The 22,588-nt window shown below is 45.0% G+C and overlaps 1 protein-coding gene across 2 annotated transcripts in view; it reads left to right on the forward strand.

Moving 5' to 3' along the window:
• Positions 1-22,588, forward strand: part of SMTN (smoothelin) — a 189,049-nt gene that overhangs the window by 98,040 nt on the left and 68,421 nt on the right. For both annotated transcript variants that reach the window (XM_075319947.1, XM_075319948.1), the window contains exons 9-10: positions 17,423-18,163; positions 20,315-20,502. In XM_075319947.1, coding sequence (XP_075176062.1) covers positions 17,423-18,163; positions 20,315-20,502 — 929 coding nt within the window. The remainder of the gene's footprint in view (positions 1-17,422; positions 18,164-20,314; positions 20,503-22,588) is intronic.

Here is a 22,588-nt window from a genome sequence, read left to right on the forward strand (position 1 = left end):
AGCTTGCTGTGAATTTGTAACCATCGCGACGTGGGAGGAACTTCCGCTGTCAGACGCTACTCAAAGGCAGTGCGCTGGCCAATCAGAGGCAAGGGGATCCTGACTTTGACGTCAGCGCTCTGTCAGCGGAAGTTCCTTCCTCGTCGCGATGATTACCCGATACAAATCCTGTACCGGCGAACTGCAAGATCCAGGAGGCTGGCGATGGAACGGAAGGTAAGGTGAGCATAATATGTGTTTGTGTGTGTTTGTGCATGTGTGGAATTGCACAATAGGGGACCAGGATGGGACATTTAACAAGTTCTGGAACGAATTGTCGGCATTGCAATGATTTCCTATGGGAAATCTTGCTTTGCTGAACGAGTAACTTGGTTAACAAGCACACTCCCAGAACGGATTTTTCTCGTTAACCAAGGTTCCACTGTACTTTCTGAGTCTCCTGTGCAGCTGTGATGCTACTTCCAGGTCCGCTAATTAACCCTAATGCATGTTCGCTGCTTCCCCCACCTACCCTCTGTGACAGTGTCTGTGATTGGTTGCAGTAAGACTGCCGGCGTTTGTGATTGGTTGTGGAATGTAAAAATAAATATATATTGCCATGCAGCAGTGGCAATCAGGGTAATATAAGGGGTTAATTACTGCTGCGATTTGTCAAAAAATCACAGTTGTCATCAAGCCCAAGGTTAGTAACGGGGAGTGGTCTATGAGGACCCCCCCCCCCCATTACTAACCCTGGAATTAAAAATAAACAAAAAAACACACAGAACAATCCTTTTAGTAAAAAAACAAATACAATCTGTCTCCAATTTATTAACCCCCCCCAGACACCCTGCAGGTCTGACATAATGCAGAGACACAACGTCCCATAACAATCCCGACTCTGCTACACCTGAAGTCACAATGCGCAGTCATTAGTAAACGTGACCACGCACTGTGGCGTCAGGGACACACTGACGGATCCGCATCTGTGAGCGGTGACGTTAGTAAGTTCACTTGACGTCACAGCTTAGGTTGCCACAATACCCCCAGGTGTGACCTCAGGTAAACGGACCTCTGGTGAACTCCATTGAACTTGGTGATCTCACCTCAGGTGAAGTCATTGAAGTCAATACTAGATTACCGGATTAGGCAATGTCTACATATTGAGTATTTTGGTACAGACATTCCTTCACCAAATTGCATATTCTGGTAAAAAAAAAAAAGCATCAAAACTGCATGCATTTTGATGTGGTTTTGGTGCATTTTCAGTTGACCCTAGAAGTTGTTTTGGGGGTTTATAAATTGGAGAAAGAGGGTATTTTTGTTTTTTTAAATAAAGGATTTTTCAGTGTTTTCTGTTTATTTTTACCATCACGATTAGTAATTGGGGGGTATATGGACCTCCTCCCCCTTAATAACCTCATTCTTGATGACAGCTATAATTTTATGGGAAAATCACAGCTGTCATTAACCTCTTTGATTATCCCAATTGCCACTGCTCCTCTTTACAAGGGGGCATGTCTCAAAAGTTTATCTGGGGGCGTGGCTTTGGAATTTGAGCACCGCACTCTTGGTAAAGACAATAAAACGTTGAACTAAATATAAAGGCCCATATCTCTAGCACCATATGGTGTATTTTAAAAAGACAATAAATGAAATAATCAGGGGAGTAGCAGGAATAAAAGAAGAAAGGGCTTTTTTTACAGTGATATGACCCTTTTAACATGCTGATCTTGTTCGAGAGCAAATTAATATATAGTTTTGAGAAAAGATTTGCAGTTACACTGAATTTCTATCTAATGTGTGTAGGATAAGGCGAGTCTAATACAAGCCCACGATGGAGGTCTGTGTTCTGATCTGTGCAATGTATTCCTCGTGTCTATATAGCATACAGTGAAATACATTTAAAGTGAATCTGTCACCAGGTTTTTCCCACCTAATCTGAGAGCAGCATAATGTAGAGACAGAGATCCTGATTCCAGCGATGTGTGTAGATTATCATTACCGGACCACTGGGCGTGCTGCCAGGTAGTCCAGCATATCCATGAGCTCTGTACAACTGCTAGATCTACAGCAGTAAAAACATTAACCCCTTAACGACCGCGGGCAGTAATATTACGTCCTTGCGGTCATAGTGTTACTGCCCGCGGTCTGCCGCCGGCAGCATGCCGCGATCGGCGCACGTCTCAGCTGATTTTTACAGCTGAGATGTGTGCCTGCCAGGCACGAGCAGAATCGTTATCTGCTCGTGCCGTTTAACCCCTTAAATGGCGTTGTCAATATGTGACAGTTCCATTATAACGGCATTGGCGGTAAACATTTACTTAACGGCCGATACCGGAAGTCACGTGACGTGATCACGTGACTTCCGGTGGTTGTCATGGTAGCACAGGGTCATGTGATGACTCCTGTAGCTCACATGAATTATTTTCGGTTTTACTTGGCCCGTTGCCGAGTGAAGCAGAAAATTAGCATATCTGCTGTTTACCGCTGTATAGCTGTGATCAGAAGATATGGCAGAGCGATCGGATTGTTTATCCGTATCCCTAGGGGGACTAGTAAAATAAAAAAAAAAGTTTTAAAAAAATTAAAAAAACAAACAAAAAAACCTAAAAGTTCAAATCACCCCCCTTTCGCCCCATTGAAAATTAAAGGGTTAAAAAAATAAAACAAATATACTGTACACACATTTGGTATCGCATATCGCATATGGGTATTCAGAAATGCCCGATCTATCAAAATATAAAATCAATTGATCTGATCAGTAAATGGCGTAGCGGCAAAAAATTCCAAACGCCAAAATTACGTTGGTTTTTTTTTTGTCGTCACAAATTTTGCGCAAAATATCGCATCGCAATAACTTTATCGCAATAACAGGCGATCAAAATGTAGCATCTGCGCAAAGGTGGTACCGTTAAAAACATCAGCTCGAGATGCAAAAAATAAGCCATCACTGAGCCATAGATCTGGAAAAATGAAAACGCTACGGGTCACGGAATATGACGTAAAACGTGCGCTACTTTTTATGGACAAACTTCCGTTTTTTTTTTTAAACCTATACATGTTTGGTGTGTACGAACTCGCACTGCCCTGAGGCATCACACCCACACATCAGTTTTACCATATAGTGAACACAATGAATAAAATATCTCAAAAACAATAGTGCTATCGCACTTTTTTTTTGCAATTTTTCTGCATTTGGAATTTTTTGTGCTGGTTTCCAGTACGCTATTTGGTAAAACTTATGGTTTCCTTTAAATGCACAGCTCGTTCCGCAAAAAATGAGCCCTCGCATGACCATATTGACTGAAAAATAAAAAATGATACGTCTCTCGGAAGAAGAATGGCGGAGAAAAAAATGGAAAGTAAAAAAAAAAATGGCCGGTCGTGAAGGGGTTAATTTTACCAAAATGACAGCAAACAGCTCAGTAAGTGACACATCCCTGAAATCAGGATCTCTGTCTACATCGGCGGCACTGTGGCTCAGTGGTTAGCACTGCAGTCTTGCAGCGCTGGGGTCCTGGGTTCGAATCCCACCAAGAACAACATCTGCAAGGAGTTTGTATGTTCTCCCCGTGTTTGCGTGGGTTTCCTCCGGGTTCTCCGGTTTCCTCCCACACTCCAAAGACATACTGATAGGGAATTTAGATTGTGAGCCCCAATGGGGACAGTGTTCCTGATGTATGTAAAGCGCTGCGGAATATGTTAGCGCTATATAAAGATTGTTATTATATTATAATGCTGCTCTCAGATATGGGAGCAAAAACCTGGTGATAGATTCCCTTTAAGCAGCTAGAAATTCTGTGTTTGAACAGATATTTTCCAACCACATCTGATGGATGATATCTTGGGTTTGCTTTTTTACCCTGTGAGCAGCACAGACGTAACTGACTGATCAGAAATAAAGCCGCGGTGTCAGTGGTTTAGGGGGTCGGATGATTAGGCTGTAGCATTGGTGAAAACTGCAGCGAATAAATTAGTGTGATGCGATTTCTACACTGAGATGCGTCGTTAATAGATAATGAACTTTTCACCTAGGCAGCAGGAACAGGGTTAAGATCTAATAGAGGAGCATTGGTGAGGAGGGGGAGGGGGGAAACTAAACAACTCCTGTTCTCCCTGCCTTATTGGGAGAAAATATGTAAAAGTAGGGCGCATGCATGGGACCTGCTACATCCAGTGCCATTCCTTTCATGGACAGAGAAGCAGATCACAGTTTAAACAAGAGCCTGGGGCACAATGAGAAGGAAACATCTGAGCTGGCCCGGCCGCATCCTCGCACATTAGCGTTCCCTGTTTGGCCCTGGCTGCCAGTATTACACACTTTATTGCCTTGCTGTGAAAAGCAGTAGGTGTTCCTATGGCATTGTGGTTTACTGTGCAATGGAAAAAAATTCTACTAATGTTACGGTTTTGGCTCAAGATACAGCTAATTCTGTGCATTTACTGTAATGAGAGAATTTTTCACAGGTTTTTGTTGCCTTATTTAGTGCTGATTATCCTACAACCCTTTCCTATTTAGCTGCTGAAAGTATGGCTGTAATGGGATTACAGTAAATATAAATATTATGTTAATATCTGTATTTTGGGATGTAGAGAGAAATCATTAAGCTTTTAGGTGATTATATTCTGGTATTTGCAATTTGTTCAGAGAATATATTTAGATTTTTTTTTATAAGCTATCCAAAAAAAACCCCAACAAATAGGTGGACCATCCCGATTGAGATTTTTTGATTAGTGGCTTTCTTCAGAAAGAAAGTAGAAGTCAATACCAGGCAAATAAAGCTGAATCTTTAGGCCCCCATTCACATAAAGGGTGCTTTACACGCTGCGACATCGCTAGCGATTTCGTTAGCGATGTAACACGCCAGATCGGACATACGATTTGCTAAGATCGCACATGTGACCGGCGCTACAAAAATGACCTATGTGCGATCTCGGCAAATCTTGTCTGCGATCTGGCGTGTCGCATCGCTAACGAGATCGCTGGCGATGTCGCAGCGTGTAAAGCACCCTTAAGACTAAAATCGGCCAAACTCACTGGTGATCTAATGTATATGGGGCTTCCAACAGTCCCTTAATGCTAGGGAACAGGGAAGTTAAGCATGCATGCATATAGGGAGTCAGATGTGATATGTATGGTCTGCTTTAGAATTCATGCAGACATGTTTTGTGTTGTAGACTGCTATGGGCTTATACTATGCCTTCATGTGCCTCTGATATTATATAGAGGTGCACTAGAATCCCCTCTAGTTGTAAAAAAAAAAAGCCAAAAAACCCCCAAAACGCTGGAGTGGTGCTTTAAGCAAAAACTAGTACTTCCACTAAGCAGCATCTTAGGCGAAGTCCGCATGCTACAGTTTTGTATTCACAAAACTACATCCTGTGGTCACGAAAACGCATCCAAAAACATATGCGTTTACTATGTGTTTTCTATGCATTTTTGACAATGCGTGTTTTTGTTTTGTTTTTTTTTTTATTACCATTATTCAATGGATGAAAAATAGTGATGGGCGGACCTGGACTGTAAAGTCCAACCCCCGTGGGTTCAAAGGAATACAAGTACCTAAAATGAAATAAAGTAAAAATAAAGAAAAAAAATAATAAAGCGAGCGCACTATACTTACCAGTCACTGTCGCTGCTGTAACTGCTCTTGCGGCCTCTCATTCACCTGGGGCTGCTCATTAACCTCATACATATTCACTGCTTCCACCACCGGCGTCTGTGATTGGTTACAGTCAGACACGCCCCCTCCAACTGAGTGACAGCATGTCTAACGTTTCCAATCACAGACCCAGTCTGCAGGTCTATATTGTACAGTAAAAATAAAGTTATATAAAAAAAATTTGACTTTGGGTCCCCCCCATCCTGTATTCTGCTACCCAGCACATATAATCATATAAATCAAATAGAAAACCGGTTTTAAATGCCGCGCTAAAAACCACAGATGCTGTAGATAAAGAGATTTCCTTTATTTCACAGTTACGCGTTTCAGAGACATCTCCGTCTCCTTCTTCAGGAAAAGAAATCATATCTGATATGATTTCTTTTCCTGAGGAAGGAGACGGAGATGTCTCTGTAACGCGTAGAACTGTGAAATAAAGGAAATCTCTTTATCTACAGCATCTGTGGTTTATAGCGCGGCATTTAAAACCGGTTTTCTATTTGATTTATATGATAACCTGCTTTCCGGGGCCGCTGCTAAACCACATAAAACCACTCACATGCGATCATAGGGGGTTGTGACTGGCACAACCCTACCAGGTGAGTGTATCTCTTTCCGTTCTGTCTCTCTACCCTCATACCGGGTAAGACCCTATTGCGCTTTTTCCCCCCTACAGCTTTACCCAGCACAGATAAAGCATACGGCTACAGACTGCTGCCCCAAGCCGTGTGCTTATCTTGGCTGTGTCTCAAAATAAGAGGAACTGCATGCACCAAAAAAGCTAAAGCCTTGACAGCTGGGGGCTGTTATTCTCAGGCTGGGGAGATCCATGCTTATTGGACCACTCCAACCTAAAAATATGAGCCTGCAGCCACCGAGGAATGCCACATTCATTAGATGCAACAATCCCAGCACGTTACCTGGCTCTTCCCGATTTCCCTGGTGCAGTGACAGTTGGTTTAATAAGGGGTTAATGGCAGCTGACGGCTGCCACTAAGCCCTAGATTAGGAATGGGAGGCATCTGTGAGATCCCTCCATTACTAATCTGTAAGTGAAAGTAAATGAACAGAAACACCGAAAAAATCCTTTATTTGACATAAAAGACAAAAATAGCACCTTCTTTCGCCATTTTATTAACCCCAGAAACATCCATGCAGGTCCATTGCAATCCACACGAGGTCCCATGACAAATCTACCTCTGCTACATCTAAAGTCACAGCGCACAATCATGGAACATGACTGTTCCTGATCTGCTGAAGCTCACAGCGGGCAAAGTAGATGTGGAACTGTTACTGCGCTGCTGAAGATATGACATAAATCCTGGAAAGTTAAATGAAGGTGGTTTTATTCTATGCGTTTCAAAGTGTCGCCTCACTTCTTCATCAGGAAATCCAGTTTCTGATGAAGTAGGTGACACTTTGAAACGCGTAGAATAAAACCACCTTCATTTAACTTTCCAGGATGTATGTCATATCTTCAGCAGCGCAGTAACAGTTCCACATCTACTTTGTTCCTGATCTGCTTCGGCTTTTTTAGCACGTGGACTCTGCAGCAGCTAACTACATGCTTTAAATCTGGTTGTGTAACACACAAACTCAGAAGGTGAGCACATTCCCTGATTACTCTTATATGTCCATTGGGTAAGACCTTGTTGCGCTTTTTCCCTTTAGCTTTTATCCACTGTGAGCTTCAGGCAGAGACTGAGTGAGCTGCATGATAAGCGGTGAAGTCACTCAGGTTACCCGTGGCCACAGCTGGAGGTTTCCCACGGTCCTCCACCTGTATCCGCAGGTAACGTGACCTCAGGTGAGTTCAGTGACCTCACCTGAAAATGGTGTGTTTTTTGGCAGGTTCACACTTTTTTTTTTGTTTGTTTTTTGCCCAGATATGACAATGTGGATGTATGTAACGGTACATCCCTGCACTCCTTGCTCTTTTGCAGGGACGTGCACTGTCGCTCATCACCGCGGCTGGGTCCCCTCCTCGCTGCCCGGCGTCTCTGCCTCTCCTCCACGTGGTTTCTCCTCACTGCCTCCCGGAGTCTGAACACGCATCACAGCATCTTAGGGAGCACTGCTAGGGAGTGCGCGCTCACCGCTACTCCCTTCTTAAAGGGCTAAAGTGCTACTCCCAAGAAGTGTCTCTCAGCCTATCGCTGAGAGGCACAGGTTATTTATTTACGGCAATCTCCCACTAGGGGGGTTTGCCTGTTCAACACCATAGTTCCTGTTAGTCAGTTCACTCTCCTCTAGTCATTTGTCAGGTCATCTGTCTTGTCCCGTCTGATCCTGTCCTGTATCCTTGTCCTATCCTATCAAGCACCTGGCTCCCAGCCAGATCAGCCTGTTGGCTCCTGGTTCCAGCCTGTCCTGTCCCGTACCTGATTCCCAATCCGTTCAGCCTGTTGGCTCCTGGGGCCAGCCTGTTCTGTCCCATTCCTGCTCCCAACCCGTTCAGCCTGTTGGCTCCTGTGTCCAGCTTGTCCTGTCCCGTACCTGGTTCCCAGCCAGTTCAACCTGTTGGTTCCTTGTTCCAGTCCCGTCCTGCCCATACCGGGCTTCCAGCCCATTCTGCCTGATGGCACCTGGTTCCAGTCCCATCCTACCTGGACTCTGCCTGCCCTGTTGGTCCTAGAGACTCTGCCTGCCCATCCTGCCTGTACCTGGACTCTGCCTGTCCGTCCTTCCTGCGCTACCTGCCTTGAGCCACCCTAGAGGTCCCCATCTGTACTTAACTCTGTCCTGCCTGCACAACAGGCACTGAAGTTAGGTGGAGAGCATCACATTTTGCAGTCTGCAGTATGCCACTGCCACCGCTGTTACAGCTCGTCTTGGACATTTCCTGCAGGCGTCCTTCTCTCCACACACATCTCTGCTCTGTTCCAGCCTACCACCATCACTCTGACACTGCATACTGCAAAATGTGATGCTCTCCACCTAACTTCAGTGACTGTTATCCAAGGTGACCCGTGCGACATAGCATCTTTATATTAAGCAACAGCCTTGATAAAGGTGTCATAACCGAAATGTTGGTGTTGCTACTGTCAGGGTTCACATTTTTTGCCCTTTGTTGTTTGTTAATAAAACACTTGCATCAAAACAATTCCTCTTCTCTTCCTTGTGTGCTTGGGTTTTGCTATGACTGCTCCTGTGTCCGCCCCTGTCCTGGGAGGTCAGCTTCCACAGTTCCGGTCCTCTACCTCACATTAGGGTAGACCCAGGATTCCCCTGTGGTCCAGTGGGTCCACTATCCACCTTGCGCAGTACCACCATCACCTTGTGGTGAGCGCGTGACAATGTAGCTGGGACGGGGGCACAGCGTCCTCTGTTCATCAAATTCATGACAAGCAGCAGCATTTGCTATGGCACAAATCTTATTCCAGTCCCCAATTGGAGTAAGATTAGTGATGTGATGCATTCATCAGGTGCGCGCCACTTTTTTTTACAGTCCTGATTTATGAAGCGGCATGTGCTCTAGCACATCCCACATTAAGAGGTACATGAACAATGCTGGTCTCGTTGAATCAGGGCTTGAGTCTTTGTTGGATTACATGAGGAGACAGAACAATTTGTGCAAGCCTAAAGACTAAGATCAGTGGTAACTCTCTAAGATATTTGTAACAACCTTCTTGCAGAGTTCCTTCAGGAACTTTGAGGAATTGTACAATAGACGAATTATGCATAAATGCTGTTTTAAAGACCAAGAGTGATCATACCAAATATTCTTTTGATTTAGATTTCTCCTGTTCATTCACTTTGCCTTTTAATTGATAACAAAAATTAACCCTTCTTTTTTTGGAACCATCTATCCACACCTGTTCAAAACATTTTGCGTGTGTACAGCAAAAGAAATAAATAAATTATATTTATTATATTGACATTAAATTATCACCAGATGTCTGTAAAAGCCCATCCAATCCACAGAGGCAAAGAAATCAAAACTTAGATGTCGAAAAATTATGTATAATATTAATGAGAAATGACACAGGGAAAAAGTATTGAACATGTGAAGAGACAGGTGCAAAAAGCCATGCAAAGTCATGACACAAGCTGAAATCTATCAGTAATTAGAAAGCAATCCTGCCACTTTGTGAAAAATATAAGCTGGTTCAACTGATGGCCTCTTAAAAGGTGTCTAATTACCAAGGTGCCACACAAGAAACATCTCATGATGGGTAATACCAGTGAGCTCTCTCAAGACCTTTGCAACCTAATTGTTGCAAAACATACTGATGATATTGGTTACAGAAGAATTTTTACACTACTGAAGGCTCCACTGAGCACTGTTTGGAGTCATAATAAGGAAGTGGAAAGAACATAAATTTACTATAAACCGGCCACAACCAGGTTCTCCCTGCAAGATTTTACACAGGGGTGAAAAGAATAATCAGCAGAGCTGTCGAAGAGCCAAGGACCACCTGTGTAGAGCTACAGAAAGACCTGGAATTGGCAGCTACAATTGTTTCAACAAAAGCAAGAAGTAATGCTTTCAACCACCATGGCTTGCATGCATGCTCACTCCATTGCTGAACAAAAAAAGCATGTTCAAGCACATTTTAAGTTTGTTCAGCAACATTTAGACAAACCTGTGAAACACTCGGAGAATATAGTCTGGCCCGATAAGACCAAAACTGAACTCTTTAGATGCCATAACACCAAAAGGCACTGAATATCACTCCAAAAACACAATACCAACTGTGAAGTTTTGAGGTGGGAGCATAATAGTGTGGGGCTGTTTATCAGGATATGGCACTGGCAAACGTCATGTAATTTTGAAGGAAGGATGAATGAACAAATGTAAAGAGGCATTCTTGTTAAAAATCTGCTGCCTTCTACCAGGATGATGAAGATAAAATGAGAGTGGTCATTTCAGCAAGACCATGATCCCAAACATGCAGCCAAAAACACTCTCAATTGGTTTCTGAGCGGAAAATAAAGGCTCCTAGAATGGCTGAGCCAATCACCTCACCTAAATCCAATAGAAAATGTATGGAATAAACTAAATCTCAGAGTTTGTAGAAGGTACCCAGGGAGCCTTCAGGATTTGAAGAATGTTTGTGTGGAATAAAGGTCCAAAATTTCACCCGAGCCATGTATCTGACTATTTTTCTCCATATAGGAAGCATTGTAACGCGGTCATCACCAACAAAGGCTTTTGTATAAAGTATTAAATACATTTCTCATTATTATACAACCTAATTTATGGACATCTATGGTTTCATTTCTTAGCCTGTGTAGATTGGATGGGCCATTACTGCCATCTGGTAAGAATTTCATGTAAGTAGCACCCTTGAAAAATCTATCTATTGTACTTAGAAAAGAGGTATTGTGTTTAATACTTATTTCACTGCTGTGTGTATATATACACATTTTTCTAGATGTAAAATATATCACAAAAGTGAATACACCCCTCACACTTTTGTAAATTTGTATTCTATATTTTCATGGGACAACACTGAAGATATAACACTTTGATACAATGTAAAGTAGTCAGTGTCCAGCTTGTATAACAGTGCCCTCTAAAGAACACAGCACACATACATTAATGTCTAATTCGCTGGAGTGCGTGCACCCCTAAGTGAAAATGTCTAAATTGTGCCCAATTAGTCATTTTCCCTCCCAGGTGTTGTGACTCATTAGCGTTACAAGGTCTCAGGTGTGATTGGGGTGCAGCTGTGTTACATTACGACTCCAGACACACCTCCAAGGCTACCACTGGAGAGGGTCTGATGTGGCAAAGCATGTGTCCAGACCTGATCCCTGTTGAGCATCTGGGGGGCATTGTCAAGTGGAAGGTGCATAGGCGCAAGGTCTCTAATATCCACCAGCTTCGTGATGTTGTCCTGGAGGATGGAAGAGGATTCCAGTTGCTCCTGTGAAGCTCTAGTGAACTCCATATACAAGACAGTTAAAGCAGTGCTTAAATATAACAGTGGTCACATAAACTTTTGACACTTTGGGCACAATTTGGCCACTTTCACTTAGGGGGGTACTCACTTTTTTTGCCAGCGGTTTTGACATTAATAGCTGTGTTATTTAGAGGGCACCAAATTTACACTGTTAGGCCCCTTTCAGACGTTCGTGTTTCAGGTACTTATGACATCCGTTTTTAACACGGATGCCACACGTACCCATGTTATTCTCTGGAGTTACTCACAGGGCCGTGTTTTCACACGGACCGTGTAACCCCTCGTGGCCCCCCACACACACACGGAGACATGTCTATTTTTTCTCCGGCAGCACGGGTGTCACACGGATCACACACTGATGTGATCCATTTGACATTAGTGTGACACGTACCGGAGAAAACACAGGTCTTTAAAATAAAAAGATTTTCTGTATTCACCTGTATCCATCGCTGTTTTCTTCAGCTCTGCTGTCTCCTGCTTCTGACCGCCGTTCATTATATTCATTGATTATTAACTGCACTGATGAACTGGAAGCCGGAGCATCGCGGGGACAGCATTGTGGACAGCAGCGCCGGTGACATGTGAGTATTCAGCAAGCAAGCAGCGTGTGTGCAGTGACATCCAGGAGGTCATTGGAGTTCCCAAATGAACTCTGATGACCCCATGAAGTCACCATGGTGACATCCGCTGTAGCGGGGGTGTTATCAGGATGTCATCAGAGTTTATTGGGAACTCCAATGACCTCCTGGACATCACTGCACACACACTGCTCGCTGGATACTCACCTGTCACCGGTGGTGCTGTCCCCGCCATGCTCCGGCTTCCAGGTGCTCAGTGCCGGGAATAATCAATGAATATAATGAGTGGAGGTCAGAAGCAGGAGACAGCAGAGCTGAAGAAAACAGTGCTGGATACAGGGGAATATAGAAAATCATTTTTATGTCAAAGACACGTGTTTTCTCTGGTACGTGTCATACTGATGTTACATGTATGCAAACAGATATGTCACATGCGTGTGGCTTGTACCTGATTATACTCGGACGTCTGAAAGGGGCCTTATACAAGTTGAACACTGATACAATTTAAAGAAGTCAAAGTTCCATCTCCTCCTTGTTGTCCCATGGAAAGATATAATATATTGACAAAAATGTGAGGGGTGTATTTACTTTTGTGATATAGTGTGTGTGTGTGTGTGTGTGTGTGTGTGTGTGTGTGTATATCGTATATACATACATACATATTAGCTGTAGTACCCACCGTTGCCCGGGATAGTAATTAAGTGTCTCTGTTTCTGTGTGTGTGTGTGTGTGTTTGTGTGTCTGTCTGTCTCTACCAATAAAAAAAAATGTTTAAAAGAACAGAGAATCCTCAGTGGTTGATACCTTTTAATGGCTAACTGAAAAGATGTAAATAATTGCAAGCTTTCGAGACTACTCAGGTCTCTTCATCAGGCATGGTATAACACAAAATCTGAAGAGTCACATATATAGAGTCACGATACCAGAATGTACCGCATCTTTATGGAACTAAAGACACTTCTGAAGAAACGCGCACAACTGGACAGCGACAATACCAGAATGTACCGCATCTTTATGGAACTAAAGACACTTCTGAAGAAACGCGCACAACTGGACAGCGACAATATGTGACTCTTCAGATTTTGTGTTATACCATGCCTGATGAAGAGACCTGAGTAGTCTCGAAAGCTTGCAATTATTTACATCTTTTCAGTTAGCCATTAAAAGGTATCAACCACTGAGGATTCTCTGTTCTTTTAAACATTTTTTTTTATCTCTACTGGCTAACACGGTACAAAGATATATTTTACTTGTCTCTACCAATATCATATTACCTCACACATAAGCTTCTTAAACTAAGAATGTCCTTCGTTGCCTATAGCAACCAATTACAGCTCCTATTAATAACCTATAGCTCACAGCTCCATTAACTTTAATGTAAGCAGGTTTTTTGTCGAATAACTGTAAAGTGCAGGGTTCAATCTTCCCCTCAAAATATACTGTAGTCTATGACGTTCCCTGAGTCAATTGAGGTGGATGTGCAAAATTTGGTGATTGTAAATGCGACAGTGTGGATTCTGTTAGCGGACATACATGTATACACAGGCACACTCAGCTTATCACACACACACACAGCTTTATATATATAATGTGTGTGTTTTTGTGGCTCATCTTCAAGGGCACTGGACACGTCTGTTAATTTGCCCTAAAGTAAATGATACAGATAAAGAGATTCTGCAAGTGAAGCATTTTAAGGAAGGCCATGTGCCCACGGGAGCTCACACCTGCGGATTTTGCCGCAGAAAACCTGCGGATTTATCTGGATTTTCTAGATAAATCCGCAGGTTTCAGCAAGTACAGACACTCCCCATGTTATCCTATGGGACATGGGGAGTGCTGTGTCCATGCTGCAGGATGTGCGGCTGTGGAACATGCTGTGGATGTCCCGCAGCCGCACATAACTGCATGTCCATTATTCCTGCGAAAATATCTGCGGAAATCCCAGCCCTCCACTATGGAGATAGAGGCCGAGACTTCCGCAGGTAAGTCGCACGATTGTCCGCAGGTTTACCGCAGCTATTTCGCTGGAATCCCGCAGCTATCGATAGCTGCGGATTCCTGGGAGCTGCTGCGGGAAAACTGCGGATATATCCCCAGGTGCGATCTCCCGGGGGCACATAGCCTAACAGTGGTGTTCAGAGAAAAGTACAGGCGGTGCTTTTAGGAGAGGTAGCAGAGCCCAGTGTACATGCTGGAAGCTGGGTTTCCCACCTGATGACGTGAGACAGTTTTCAGATGGGATATCTGTTCTGTATGGAAACACTTGAGATGTACAAGGAGTTCCATTGCTTGTTCTGCCGGAGTTCACAATATTGTTTACATTTTTGCAAGACTAGTACTTTGGCACTATGTCATAGAATAGATTGTCAAGAAATCTTTTCCTTCCGCTGCTTGTGGACCGGCTTTCAGCTACACGGAGACACGCATCTGCCTTGGACTCACTACAATCTCATGTGGATACTGAGCTCCTTAGGAAATGATTACCCTCACATTAGTGTATAGATGCCACAAATAACTGCTTAAGGGGGTACTGTCTTTTATAGTTTACTTTGACATGGTCATTTCTGTGAGCAGTTATACACAACATTGTGATTTCTTCCTTGGAAGTAACATAATGCCCTTGTACGGCAGCAACACATAAAAGAAAAGGACTACTCCACGTTTAATCCAGCTCCGAGCCAGGTTTGTCTGCACTCAGTAACACAATTGCCACTTTATTATTCATGGCGTGCTGAAAGTGGAGGATTGTGCCAAGTTTTGAAGGTATCACTTATCCATGGGATTGGGGATAATGTCACGATTTCTGGGTTGCCAACTGCTGAAACTGCCACCAGTCGGGAGGACAAGGCTGAGGGCTCTTGGGGTACTTGTAGTCAGATTCCTCAAAAATGAGCAATAATGACTCCTTTAGCCATAAAATTAAATTTATCTAAAGGGCGCTTTAAACGCCGCGACAACGGTAGCTATCGCACCCGCCTCCGTCGTTTGTGCGTCACGGGCAAATCGCTGCCCGTAGCGAACAATATCGGAGCTACGCGTCACACATACCTTCCTTCACAGCGACGTCACACAGCGGTCCGCCAATAGAAGCAGAGGGGCGGAGAGCAGCCACATTAACGACATGCCCACCTTGTTGCCGTAGGACGCAGGAATGCAGTTCTTCGTCATTCCTGGGGTGTCACACATAGCGATGTCTGCTGCCTCAGGAACGACGAACAACCTGTGTTCTGCACCAGCAACGATATTTGGGCAAGGAACGACGTGTCAACGATCAACGATTAGGTGAGTATTTTTGATCGTTAGCGGACGCTCGTAGGTGTCACACGCAACAACGTCGATAACGAGGCCGGATGTGCGTCACGAATTCCGTGACCCCAACGATATCTCGTTAGCGATGTTGCATGTAAAGCGGCCTTAAGGGCGGCACGGTGGCTCAGTGTTTAGCACGGCACTGGGGTCCTGGGTTCAAATCCCATCAAAGCCACCATCTGCAACGAGTTTGTATATTTTCCCGGTGTTTGCGTGGGTTTCCTCTGGGTTCTCCGGTTTCCTCCCACACACCAAAGAAATAGTGGTAGGGAATATTTAGATTGTGAGCCCCAATGGGGACAGTGATGGTCACGTCTGTAAAGCTATATAAGTGAGGCCTCCGACACACATCCATCCCGCCGGTACGTGTTTGGTACGTTTTTCCATGTACCGGCGGCACGGAAACACGTTCACCAATGCTACCCTATGGTAGCAGGCACACACACGTAAAACCACACGGAACGTGTGTCCGTGTGTGCGTTTTCCAACACGCTGACATGTCCGGTTTTCTCTGGCATCACAGGTGTCACACGTCCCGCACCCGTACCACACGGATGTAGTGTGGATGCGGTCCCGTGTGACACGCGCTGGAGAAAACTCACGTGTCAGAGAAAAAAATAACAAATCTTTACTCACCTTCTCCAGCCCTCCTGTCTCTGCCCCTGCTGTCACTTGCTGCCAACCGCCACTCATTATGCTCATTTAATATTCACTTCACTGCGGCCGGAAACAGCAGCAGTGGGAAGTCGGCAGGGCTGGAGACCGAAGATCAGTACCCTGGACAGCAGCAGCAGGAAGGACCACGTGAGTATGCAAATTACCGGTTCTCTGTGTGTTATCGCGGATAGCACTCGATGAACACACGTGGCCCACACGTACCAGAGACACTTACTTACCAACACGCAGGGAAAATACGTGTCTCGTGGCACGTGCGTAATTTTCACGTGAGTGTGGCACAGGCCTGAGAAAATATTCTTTTAATGCAACCTAAACTGGTTTACCTATTACAGGAGAACTGAGGAAATTTAGGATTTTGTTAAATGGAGTGTTCCTGGAATTGTAAGTTATCCCCTATCCATATGATAGAGAATAATTTACTGATGGGTTGTGCATGCTGGAGCTCTGCTGCTTCATTCAATCATTCATTCATTCATTCATTCTCTATAGGGCTTACAGAGATGGCAAAGCTTTATACTTTGCTTAGCCTGGCAGTCCCATAGACAATGAATGGAGCGGAGGTCAAGCATGCAAAACCCTGCTCCATCCAAAGTGGGTCTACAGAGCCCTGTTTTCAGTATTGCTGGATGTCCGCAGTTAGACACCCAGAGATCAGGAGGGTTATGCCCCATTATATGTACGCAGTGTGTATACAGAGAATGAGAGACCAGACACACCAGAGACTACTACAGAACAATGCACCCAAGGATTCGCACCACACCAGCAACCAAGGAAGGAGGTGAGTGAGGAGATCCACACGTGCCCAACCCAGTCCCATCACAGTGGGTGTTACGTGACGGCAAACATTTACCACAATCACTAGCCACGTGTTCTTCTGCCTCAAATATTCATATACATTATCCTTGTGCATGTCTGTAATTCTACATTGCTTAGTATCTTGGCATGCTTCAAATGTTAGAAGTCTGGGTGATAATTGTATCTGATGACCTGATGCCGTGTAAAAGTAAAAATAGCCTTAAATTAATAAATATGTATATTTGTGTAGCAGAAGTGGCGGCCTTTTCATGTACCGTATACTAGAACTATGGTAAAAGAAAAACAAAAGGCAAACCTAGCTTTCCTGGCATTTAGTCAGTACACCTTGTGTTTGATCAGTATTGGTGTCATTTGGAGTTATTCATTGTTGTAGATGTTGGTTTCAAAGTTCTGCTAAAATCTATATTATAGAAAAGTTATTTTATGCAGTAATATTCTTTCCTACGCTTTTATAACAAATTAAATCTGAACTTTATCTTGGTTCTAGATGGTCAAGTTCCCGTTTTCCCATTTCGGCGGGCTAACTCTGTGAGGGATCGGATGAAGAAGTTTACGGAGGAGCCACCTGGTACACAACCTTCCTTAGGTTTCCGATTCTCTAGTATGAGGGGTGAGAGAACTCCATCTAGAGGGGCAAGGATACTGCAGCAACAGTCACTATTCACCTCTGCTCAGAAAAATGGGCAAGAAAACAATCATAAGGGGACATGGGAAGAAAGAGGACCAGTGAAATTTGGACCAGGGCGAACAGCTGCAGGGCTTGGCCACCACACAGGGGATCAAAGTGGAAGCAGCAGAACACAAGATAGTAAAATTGTATCTGTACCTGAAATAAAAGGTTTCCATAGTTCATCCTCAAAAGAGTCCTCGGCTCACAACTCTGCTGGACTCGGCACATCCTCTGGGGAAGTGAATAGAAAACTTCCTCCAAGCTCATTCATCCCAAAGCAGGAGGGTGGGAGGAGCAACTCACACCAATTACAGAGAACCCAGGCCAGGACAGAGGGGGGCAAGCAAGCTGAAAATACAAATGGGACCATTACAACATCAGTGGATCAAGAGTGTGTGCAACCCTCTACACCATCCCTTAACACATCATCCAAAGACTCTCAGGGTGAGAAGCAAGACACAGACATGAAGACACTGCTCACCATCGAGATAAAAGATGGCCGAAATCAAGGGTCAACTAACAGCAGGATAGTGGGGCAACCGGGAAACCAGAGAGCAGGTAAACACACTGCAAGCACTGAAAGATTAAAAAGTTCTTTGTATATAAGGTGTGTGATGTGGACATGTATTTGGTAATCCATGTGCCTGTGTATAGAATTTGTAAATGTGAGTGAGTATGATATATGCGTGTGTGTGTGTTTTATATATGAACACATTTTATAATGCACAGTAAAAAATAGTTTGTGTGAGAGAGATAGAGATATATATATATATATATATATATATATATATATATATATATATCTCTATCTCGATGTACACATATATACATATGCACACATCTATACACACACACACACACACACATATATATACACACACATACACACACATATATATACACACACATACAGTATATATATATATATATATATATATATATATATATATCTATATATAGATATATATGTGTGTGTGTATAGATATACTGTATAATCACAAACAATATTTTGTAGTGTGCGTTATGAAACGTATGTGTGTATGTATGTGTGTGTATGTATATAATATATTAATATTAGGATTTGTTTAATATTCTAACTTTTAGAGTAATGCATTGATAGGCTGCTGGCATCAACAGATCATGTTAGACATTTAAACATGTAGGAGCTCTGCTGGCCCCTGGTGGATGGTGTTTGGATGTGGGATGTGGGATTATTGTACTAAAGCAATATTCTAAAACTGCAGCGTATATATTTTTGTGAATGTGTTACAGATGTACAGTATATCACAAAAGTGCACCCATTACATTTTTGTAAATATTTTATTACATTTTTTTCACGTGACAACACAGAAGATATGATACTGATACAATGTACAGTAGTCAGTGTACAGTTTATATAACAGTGTAAATTTGATATGTCCTCTAAATCACACACAGCCATTAATGTAAAAACTACTTGCAACAAAATTAAGTACACCCCTAAGTGAAAATGGCCAACCATTATTTTCAAGCACTTTCATTCTTGGGCATGGAGCTCTCTAGAGCATCACAGGAGCCACTGGAACGTCTTCCATTCCTCCATGACGACTTGACGGAGCTGGTGGATGTTAGATCTTGTGCTCCTCCACCTTCTGTTTGAGGATGCCCCACAGATGCTCAATAAGGTTTAGATCTGGAGACCTCTTTGGCCAGTCCCGCAACTTTACCCTCAGTTTCTTTTGCAATGCAGTGGTCATCTTGAAGGTGAATTTGGGGAAGGGAGGGGATCATATTCAGCTTCAGTGTGTCCCAGTACAAGTTGGGGTTCATGGGTTTTCTCAATGAACTGTAGTTCTCACGCTCATGCAGTGTCATAGCTTCAGTGTTGTCCCATGAAAAGGTATAGTAAAATACTTACAAAAATGTGAAGGGTGTACTCACTTTTGTGATATATTGTACATGAAGTTTATAAATGTTTCCTGAAACTGTATAACCCAGTGAAGTGTATAGGATCTGTCATGTCTGCGGCATGTGTGGATGCTGCCAATAATCCAGTACATCTCACGGCTCTGTGCATGTTAGATTGTTAGGGTGCTGTCAGGACGCTTGGCTCCGGGTGTCAGTGGCTGTGCTCATACTGGACATGTATCACTTGGGTAAGGCATGGGGATTGTTTGATCCCTTTCCCATTACCTTTTTAGTCTGTATCCTCTGCGCAAGAATGGCTGTACGTTCTAGTCAGCATGTTTACTTAGCGACATTCTGCCTCTGTGCTGCGTCTTCTATAAAACTATCCATCAAGTGGCTCCATTACATCACTTGGATGTCATGGAAATAAACACAAGCCTTCCATACGGCGTGCGCAGTCCTATTCCCAGAAAATTAGGAACATGATGTTATTCTAGTCATTTGTTAATAAAAGCAGCCCACTGCTGTAAACCACGAGCTGTACTGGTGAGGGCTCTGACGACCGCTCCGGCTTTATTTACCCGTGAATGATGCTTTGTTTGGACCTTCCTAAATGTTGCTGTCTTTTTGTTGAATATTTCGTCAGACCCCCCTTCCCTTAATATAAGATACAGCTGGTCACTTGGCCTTGAAATACTGGGCTGTTTTTTGACAACTGTTGCATGTTCTGTCGTTAACGTCTGCTATTTTCTAAGGCTCTGAAACATTTATATATTCTGTGCATGCAGTTATCACACACACTTTTTTTATTATTATTTAAAGAGCTGACATTAGGATTGACGGCGTCCCCTTTTCGAGTTGGCAACAATGTCTCCACGAGCAGCATCAATGCAGGCAGCGCCGTCAGTGCAAGTGCCATCAGTACAGGCAGTGCCAGCGCTGGGAAGGCCGTCAGTACCAGCAACATCATTGTGGACAGTGGGTTCACTGCAAACACTGCTCTCTCCAAGGTAATGTTCATTGGCCTATGACCGAATATATTCCCAGTCTTGTTATTATGGAAATGTATTTTCAGTATTCACAGTGTGCAGAACAGCATAATGAAGTGTGAAAGGAAATTATAAATTATGTCAGAGTGGTCCTCTTTACTATTCGGACATCTACTGTGACTCACCAAGCAGCAAGTTGCGTGACTACTTTCTAGCCTTGCAGCATATCAGCTTAGCTAGTGGTAACAACCATCTGAACTTCTATATAGCACTCTGGTAAGACGAGCCTAGCAGAATTCAGGTTTTACCTGTGTAGGCAGGTGTACCGCCTTGTCTGGTCGGGGGTACGGCCTCGTCTGGTCCGGGAGTACAGCCTCGTCTGGTCGGGGGTACGGCCTCATCTGGTTGGTGGTACGGCGTCGTTTGGTCCGGGAGTACGGCCTCGTCTGGTCGGGGGGTACGGTCTCGTCTGGTCGGGGGGTACGGCCTCATCTGGTCTGGGAGTACTGCGTCATCTGGTCCGGAGGTACGGCCTCGTCTGGTCCGGGGGGTACGGCCTCGTCTGGTCCGGGGGGGTATGGCCTCGTCTGGTAGGGTTTAACGCCTGTCTGTGTGTGATTAAATCTTTATGTAATTAAACAAGTGGTGTCAGTAAATCAAATAAAGAAGTTGCTCACATTTTTAAAAAAATTTCAAGGGATGTTCCCATGTTTGTCCTTTTAATACATGTCCACACATAGGTAACCCAAAAGTGCACTGCTCTCTTCTTTGAAGTCCGAGCAGCAGTAGTGACATTTGACTTTTTCCTGAAGCCCGTGTCCTCCCAATATTTGTTGTATCTTTCTAGCCTTGCAGCATATCAGCTTAGCTAGTGGTAACAACCATCTGAACTTCTATATAGCACTCTGGTAAGACGAGCCTAGCAGAATTCAGGTTTTACCTGTGTAGGCAGGTGTACCGCCTTGTCTGGTCGGGGGTACGGCCTCGTCTGGTCCGGGAGTACAGCCTCGTCTGGTCGGGGGTACGGCCTCATCTGGTTGGTGGTACGGCGTCGTTTGGTCCGGGAGTACGGCCTCGTCTGGTCCAGGAGTATGGCCTCGCCTGGTCCGGGAGTACAGCCTCGTCTGGTCGGGGGTACGGCCTCATCTGGTTGGTGGTACGGCGTCGTCTGGTCCGGGAGTACGGCCTCGTCTAGTCCGGGAGTACGGCCTCGTCTGGTCCGGGAGTACTGCGTCATCTGGTCGGGGGGTACGGCCTCGTCTTGTCGGGGGGTGCGGCCTCGTCTTGTCGGGGGGTGCGGCCTCGTCTGGTCGGGGGGTACGGCCTTGTCTGGTCTGGGAGTACTGCGTCATCTGGTCCGGAGGTACGGCCTCGTCTGGTCCACGGGGTACGGCCTCGTCTGGTCCGGGGGGTACGGCCTCGTCTGGTCCGGGGGGGTACGGCCTTGTCTGGTCCGGGGGAGTACGGCCTCGTCTGGTCCGGCAGTATGGCCTCGCCTGGTCCGGGAGTACAGCCTCGTCTGGTCTGGGGTATGGCCTCATCTGGTTGGTGGTACGGCGTCGTCTGGTCCGGGAGTACGGCCTCGTCTGGTCCGGGAGTACGGCCTCGTCTGGTCTGGGAGTACTGCGTCATCTGGTCGGGGGGTACGGCCTTGTCTTGTCGGGGGGTACGGCCTTGTCTTGTCGGGGGGTACGGCCTCGTCTTGTCGGGGGGTACGGCCTCGTCTGGTCGGGGGGTACGGTCTCGTCTGGTCGGGGGGTACGGCCTCATCTGGTCTGGGAGTACTGCGTCATCTGGTCCGGAGGTACGGCCTCGTCTGGTCCGGGGGGTACGGCCTCGTCTGGTCCGGGGGGTACGGCCTCGTCTGGTCCGGGGGGGTACGGCCTTGTCTGGTCCGGGGGAGTACGGCCTCGTCTGGTCCGGCAGTATGGCCTCGCCTGGTCCGGGAGTACAGCCTCGTCTGGTCTGGGGTATGGCCTCATCTGGTTGGTGGTACGGCGTCGTCTGGTCCGGGAGTACGGCCTCGTCTGGTCCGGGAGTACGGCCTCGTCTGGTCTGGGAGTACTGCGTCATCTGGTCGGGGGGTACGGCCTCGTCTTGTCGGGGG

This window comes from Anomaloglossus baeobatrachus, chromosome 1, assembly GCF_048569485.1.
Source record: "Anomaloglossus baeobatrachus isolate aAnoBae1 chromosome 1, aAnoBae1.hap1, whole genome shotgun sequence".
Classification (NCBI taxonomy): Eukaryota; Metazoa; Chordata; class Amphibia; order Anura; family Aromobatidae; genus Anomaloglossus; species Anomaloglossus baeobatrachus.